The sequence below is a fragment of the Apis laboriosa genome, unplaced genomic scaffold (genome assembly GCF_014066325.1).
Source record: "Apis laboriosa isolate Shangri-la unplaced genomic scaffold, ASM1406632v1 scaffold13_cov153, whole genome shotgun sequence".
NCBI classification, from domain to species: Eukaryota; Metazoa; Arthropoda; class Insecta; order Hymenoptera; family Apidae; genus Apis; species Apis laboriosa.
The window spans coordinates 1,426,878-1,433,991 of record NW_025221370.1 but is presented as its reverse complement, the minus strand read 5'-3'; the positions used below and the strand labels follow the sequence as shown (position 1 = coordinate 1,433,991).

The 7,114-nt window shown below is 28.0% G+C and overlaps 2 protein-coding genes and 1 pseudogene across 2 annotated transcripts; 1 reads left to right on the top strand and 2 right to left on the bottom strand.

The window, feature by feature from the left end:
• Positions 1–309: 309 nt before the first annotated feature.
• LOC122720877 (glycine--tRNA ligase) lies at positions 310–3,178 on the top strand. The gene is made up of 4 exons (XM_043947924.1): positions 310–619; positions 904–2,584; positions 2,670–2,857; positions 2,935–3,178. Exons 1-4 carry the CDS (start codon positions 377–379, stop codon positions 3,043–3,045), a joined length of 2,223 nt encoding a protein of 740 aa, XP_043803859.1. The 5' UTR covers positions 310–376; the 3' UTR covers positions 3,046–3,178.
• Positions 3,179–3,226: 48 nt separating this feature from the next.
• LOC122720878 lies at positions 3,227–5,647 on the bottom strand. Its single transcript, XM_043947925.1, has 6 exons — positions 5,508–5,647; positions 5,118–5,432; positions 4,735–4,898; positions 4,496–4,654; positions 3,476–3,640; positions 3,227–3,397 (listed from the first exon to the last, which is right to left on the bottom strand). Exons 1-6 carry the CDS (start codon positions 5,645–5,647, stop codon positions 3,243–3,245), a joined length of 1,098 nt encoding a protein of 365 aa, XP_043803860.1. The 3' UTR covers positions 3,227–3,242.
• Positions 5,648–6,043: 396 nt separating this feature from the next.
• Positions 6,044–6,738, bottom strand: LOC122721020 (annotated as a pseudogene).
• Positions 6,739–7,114: the final 376 nt, after the last annotated feature.

The following is a 7,114-nucleotide window of genomic DNA, read 5'->3' as shown; positions in this document are numbered from 1 at the left end:
CTTTATGAAAAAAATATAAGAATACCGTTATAGATAAAAATGGTTTTTATTTATATTGGTGCTATCATAAAAATATAAAAATAAAAAAATAAAAAAATATATATATATCGTATTTATAAAAAATTATTATTATTTAATATTATTTATTTTTACGTTTATATAAAATTATATCATGCAAAATATAATTAATTGATATTTAATAATGAAAAATTTCTTCTATTTTATTTTTTTCACTTTAAAGTTTCATGAAATAATTTTAAATATCATCAGTTTTACCGCCGACAGTATTGTATTAATCAAAACTAAGACCCGAGATAGTTTCAAGTAAGTGGAATCGTAGTCGATTTGAAAGTTAGTACAGTGAAAAGTAACATAAATGCAGTTTATCTCGTGTAACTTGCGACTTGTTTGCAAAAAAGTCACACATAATATATGCAAACATAATACGATTTATAAACAGTTACTTCGAAAATTTATTATCACTACTAGGTTAACTGACTTCAGTAAGTGGGGTACGAAAAAAAAGGATCGTAAAGTGAAAATACAAATTTTACAGGATATGTCGGATCCAAAGATTGAAGAAATCTTGTCTCCCCTTCGAGATAGTGTGAAGGAACAGGTAAATGCCATATGGATAATCATTATTTATTATTAAATATATTTAAAGATATAACATATTTTATATTTTGTTATCACAAAGATCATAGATATGTGATCTTTCTATCATATATTTCAATAACATTATTGAATTTTTAAATTTTCTATATATAGAAAATTTATATATGTAAATAGATTATGTTATATATGTAATATGTTATATATGTTATGTATGTAAATAGATTGTTAAATATTAATTTTATTTCTATTAATATTATACAATTTTATTATCTTATATATTTCTAGGGTGATTATGTGCGAAAACTTAAATTTGATGGAGCTCCAGAATTGGATATTAAAAAAGCAGTTGTTGAACTTAAACTTCGAAAGAAATTATTAGAAGAGAAAGAATTGTCTTTTTTAGAAACAATAACATTTGATAGAGCAAGAATGGAAGATCTCTTGAAACGTAGATTTTTTTATGATCAATCCTTTGCTATTTATGGAGGAATTAGTGGTCAATTTGATCTTGGTCCTATGGGTTGTGCATTAAAAACAAATTTGTTAAATACATGGAGAAGTTTTTTTATATTAGAAGAACAAATGTTAGAAGTAGATTGTTCTATTTTAACACCAGAACCTGTATTGGAAGCATCTGGACATGTAGAAAGATTTGCAGACTTAATGGTAAAAGATGTGAAAACAGGGGAATGTTTTAGATTAGATCATTTGATTAAATCTCATTTAGAAAAAGTGATTAGTGATAAAAAGACAAATGAAAATACAAAAACAGAATGTAAAAATATTATTATTAGATTAGATGGAATGACTAAGGATGAAATGGCTACAGTTTTATCTAAATTCAACATAAAATCCCCAATTACTGGAAATGATCTAACAGAACCAATAGAATTTAATTTAATGTTTGGAACTCAAATTGGTCCTTCTGGACTTGTGAAAGGATTTTTAAGACCAGAAACTGCTCAGGGTATTTTTGTAAATTTTAAACGATTACTTGCATTTAATCAAGATAAGTTACCATTTGCTGCAGCTCAAATTGGAAATGCATTCCGTAATGAAATTTCTCCTAGATCTGGTCTATTAAGAGTAAGAGAATTTACTATGGCAGAAATAGAACATTTTTGTGATCCTAATAATAAAAGTCATCCCAAATTTGAAACTGTAAAAGATCTAAATGTATTGTTACATTCTGCTTGTAATCAAATGGATGGAAAGAGTGCACAGTATATGACTTTAGGTGATGCTGTGTTAAGTAAACTTATAGCTAATGAAACATTAGGATATTTTATGGGTAGAATTTATTTATTTTTAATTAAAGTTGGAATTGATCCGAAAAAATTACGTTTTCGTCAACATATGGGAAATGAAATGGCTCATTATGCATGTGATTGTTGGGATGCTGAATGTCTAACTTCTTATGGTTGGATAGAATGTGTTGGCTGTGCAGATCGTTCTGCTTATGATCTTACACAACATACAAAAGCTACTGGAATAAAATTAGTAGCAGAAAAAAAATTGCCAGCACCAAAAAATGTTGATGTATGTGAAATAGTATCAAATAAAGTTATGATTGGAAAAATATTTAAAAAAGATAGTAAATTAATACAAGATGCTTTAGCAGCATTAACTGAGAGTAATATTAATGCTATAGAAACTGAAATAAATGAAAATGGAGAAACTGAATTAAGACTTTCAAATGATTCTACAGTAAAAATTACGAAAAATATGATCGAAATAAAACGATATCAAAAAACTGTACATGTAGAAGAAATAATTCCTTCTGTAATTGAACCATCTTTTGGTATTGGCCGTATTATGTATGCTATTTTTGAACATAACTTTAAAGCAAGAGAAGGAGACGAAAAACGAACTTATTTTAGTTTACCACCAGTTGTGGCTCCTTTAAAATGTTCGGTATTACCGCTTAGCGGTAATAACGAATTTATACCATTTGTAAAACAATTGTGTATGTATAATGATTTTTTAAATTTGTTGAGCTTTTTAAAAATTGAAATTTATAATATATTTTAAATATTGCTTACTATGTATAGCTCAGAATCTTACAAAAATAGATGTTTCGCATAAAGTAGACGACTCTTCTGGCAGTATTGGACGTAGATATGCTCGAACGGATGAAATTGCAATACCATTTGGTATTACTATAGATTTTGATACTTTAAAAACTCCTCATACTGCTACACTTCGTGAACGAGATAGTATGGGACAAGTTAGGATAAATGTGAGTAGATACTTTAAAGTCTATAAAAATATAAAAAAATTTAAAAGAGTTAAATTATTGTTTATTACAAATTATAGTTGGACCAAATTCCCGAAGTAGTAAAAAATTTATCCAATGGCAAACTTACATGGTTGGAAATCGAAGAAAAATATCCGAAATTTGAACAACAAGAAACAACAGAAGCATAATATACGAAGTCTTTAAATTATTTGCGATATAAAATTATAAACAAATTACTATAATAGTAATTTTTATTTTGTATTTATATAACGTGCATTTTATAGGCATTTACTTTTATGCTATTTTGCACAAATAATAATTAATTATTAAAACTGAGATTTTGACTTTTAGAAATCTTTGATAATTAATAATACACGAATATTAATCAACAACAATAAAAATCAATGTTGAATTTAACTCCCATTTTATCAAAATCGTGTTTAAAACAAATCATCATACATCTTATGCTTTTTATCCATTTTTCTTTTTCAAAACCATTATGTATAACATCTTGAAGTTGCATATTAACGTGATAAACGTCTGAAAAAATTAATAGTCTCTGATATATCTTAATATATATTGTTATTTAATATATATTGTTGTTTATTAAGTAATTACTGCAACGACAAGATCGTATTTGACAGCACATTGCACAAAGTGTTCTCAATGTTCGAATTTCACCAATAAATTCGAAAACTCTGAGCGATGGTAAATAAAGAAATAGTCGTCTTAATTGAGTGTCCAAATTCTGTCGATTATGCCATAATTGTAGACATAGATATACTATATAAGAATTAATTCTGATTATTTCGCATTATAATTAAATAAAAAATAACCTATATATACAGTAAATATATAAAATAATAAAAAAAAAAATAATAAGATAATAAAAAGAAATATATATAAAATTAAAATATAACAAATACGAATAACATAAAAATTATAAAATATTTGAAAATAATTCAAATATGTATATATGTAATTGATATAAAAGTATAAATTTTGTAGAACAAATATAGATAAGGAGAATATAATAATAAAAGAAGAATAGAGATAGAATAAAAATATTGAAATCAGCACCATCTCTAGAGTGCCGCAAATTAAATATGTGTAAAAAAGATAGAAAATAGGAGAAAGATAGAGATAAAGTAAGAATTGATCGTTAGCGTTATCTTTTGAGTATTCAAAATATCTTTTCAAAAAAAGATAAAATAGAATAAGAATTAGCAGTCACTCTTAATAAATCTCTTAATAATGCTAATAATATTTAAAAGATGGCGCTGATATTTAATTCTTATCTTATCTTCCTTTTTAAAAAGATGTCTTTCATACTCAATAGATGGCGATAATTTCAATATTTTTACCCTATTTTTCCTCTTATTTTTTTCTCATTTTTGTTTTTCTATATTTTGTATCTATAATTTTGGTGTAACCACAAATAAGAATTAATAACGTTAAAAATAATGCTAAAAAGGTAAGAGATATTAAGATATGAGATAAAAAATGTATTGAACATTATTACATATATTTTAATGATGATTTATGAATTAAAAAAAAATTAAAACGAAAAAAGATAATAAATTGAAAAAAATAAAATATTGGCTTTTTAAAGAATAAATAATTTTGTTTTTCAATTACCTAAACTATCTGCATACCATGTACAAAGTGTTTTAATTGTACAATCGATATACCATGGTTGTCGAAATCTCAAATCGATACTCGTCGATAGTGCAAAAGTATGAATTGGAGTGTGTTTTGTAAAAAATTTTTTGTGAATATCGTACTCTGGTATTCCTACTGAAAAGAGAAAAAATAATTATTTTTTTCATACATTACATTTAGTGTTACGTATCAATTATTGTGAAATTCATTCATACTAATAGCATATTGTACTTTCAGTAGTGGTGCCCAAAAATGTGCTGCTTTCCAAGCTCTGTCTGGTATCACAACCTTTTCAACATAACCTCCATCCTCAGTTCTTTGTAAAATTTCTTCTTCTAAACATAATAGTTGTAACCAATGCCAATTTGTTCTAAGTTTTCTACAATTATCGTAAATTTGATTGATTTTCAAAATTTATTCATATATATTTACATTTTTTTAATAGAAAGATCTATATTCGATAAAATGAATATATGATTACATACACATGTATGTAGTAAGGTTTTATACGAAAGATTTTTGGGATAAGTTTTATTATATTTTCAAAATTAAAGTAATATCTTAATTTAAATTAAAACGATAAAAAGAGATTAAATACTTGGCCAAACAGACGAGTAAGTCTCCTGTGGGTGTCGCTATGTATGCGTAATTTATTGATAAAGTGGTGAGAAATTCCAAACAACCGATTGCGCGAAACCAGTCGCTTTTTTTGATTTTTTTACTCGTATGAAATCCTGATTTGAAGTGATGAACAGAATCCACCGTGAGGTCTACCATTTTTTCGAACGCGCGCCAACAATATACGTGTTTTATCGTTTTACGGGAATTGTGCAATGCCAATAGTAATCGTACACCTTCGTCTGGCGTTAATGATAAACCTTCCAGACAAATGGATCTTAATCTAGTCTGTTTACTACAATGTATGATATTACTACATGTAAAATAAATTTCTCAATAGATATTTTTTAAAAATATAATATTAATTTACCATATAATTCGTTCCAGATGAATGATCAAATTTTTTCGATGAATTCGATCGAACGTTTGTAAACGTATTAATTGTTCCCAAACGCTGATATGTTTCTTCTGTTTCTCACTGTGTACAAGTCTGTGACAATGAAAATGCATTTCTCTGTATCAGATATATCCTATAAAAGATTTCTCGCATTTTCACGTATGGCAATTTAATGTATCATAAAAAGAAGAATTCAAAGGACAAATTTAATATCGTATCGCTATTCCATACGATATATATATATATATATATATATATATATTCATCGAATCAAGAATGATACGTAGGTACGTATAATATCATTTCAATAAAGTAATCATTAGATACTTACTTGGCCAACGTAACGAGGAGAGCGTGATTCACTTGTTTTTGGTACAAACGCGAATTTTTCACCGCGGTTGAGTACAAGTGCCAGTAGAAACGGGCCTGGGCATAATAACTTTTTAATTACCGGCCACCGCATTCGTTCCCGCCGACCGACATTCGTAATTGAGTTCTAGCCGTTCGGGTTAATTGAGTTCTCGGCTTTTGAATTCGCCGGGCTTTCCTCCGGTGATATACGTACCTCCCTCGAGGGCAGGGGCAAATTCGACTCCGTCCTTGGAAACGCGGCCCTTTCGCAGTGCAGTATCATTTCCCAATGTTTGCGATAGTCATCCGTGATTCTGTCGATCCACGATCCACAATCGTTCTTTCATTTTTGTATTCGTTACTTATTCGTTCTCTATCGTCGTTCCGTCGTTCTTCACGCGATGCAAATATTACCTGGGAAGTTGTCTAAGTAACTCTTCGACCAGAGGATCCGTTTCTGCCATGTTGTAACATTGGGAGAGCGGAGCACAGATAGACTCGAACGGTTCCTTTTCTTCGTTGCTGTTTTTATTATACATGTATAATTAGGCAGATTAGATTTCGAGAAATTTTTCCATTATTATTTTATTATTGATTAAGAACGTTACATTTTTGAATTTTCTTGTTCCTTGAAATTGCTCTCGCACGTCGATAACGAATCATTTTGACATACATCTTCCCTGTCAAATAATGAATTTTCTTGCATTATTAGATTATCATTAGCAATAGTAAGGAGTCAATAGTATTTGTAAGATTTTTACCTATTTTTGCAATCTACATTTGATTCGCCTAGATCACGATATTTCAAATCGTCGTTTATACAAACGTTGATCGAGATCGAAGAATTTTGATAAAGAGAAAAAGCCATTTTTCGTTTGAAAAGGAAAAAAAAAAAAGAAAAAAATTAAGAAAAGTTTTATATATATATATAAAAAAAAAAAGGTTAAATTATTACATCTACATTTTCAAACGTCACATAACGATTTGCAAATATTTCATACTCGAGAAATAAATGAATGTCACGCATCTCCAACGAGTATCGAACAATTTCTAATGTTCAATATATATCGATCTGCAATGCAGCTACATTACAAACTCAAATTTTGACAAATTTTGACAAATCAACATTTTTTAGGAAGCCATCGGGGAAAGATTTATCGACTGTATATACAGTGTCCCGGTATCGGTGATTCTGGAATATATCGTGCATTAAACAGGACATGGGACGA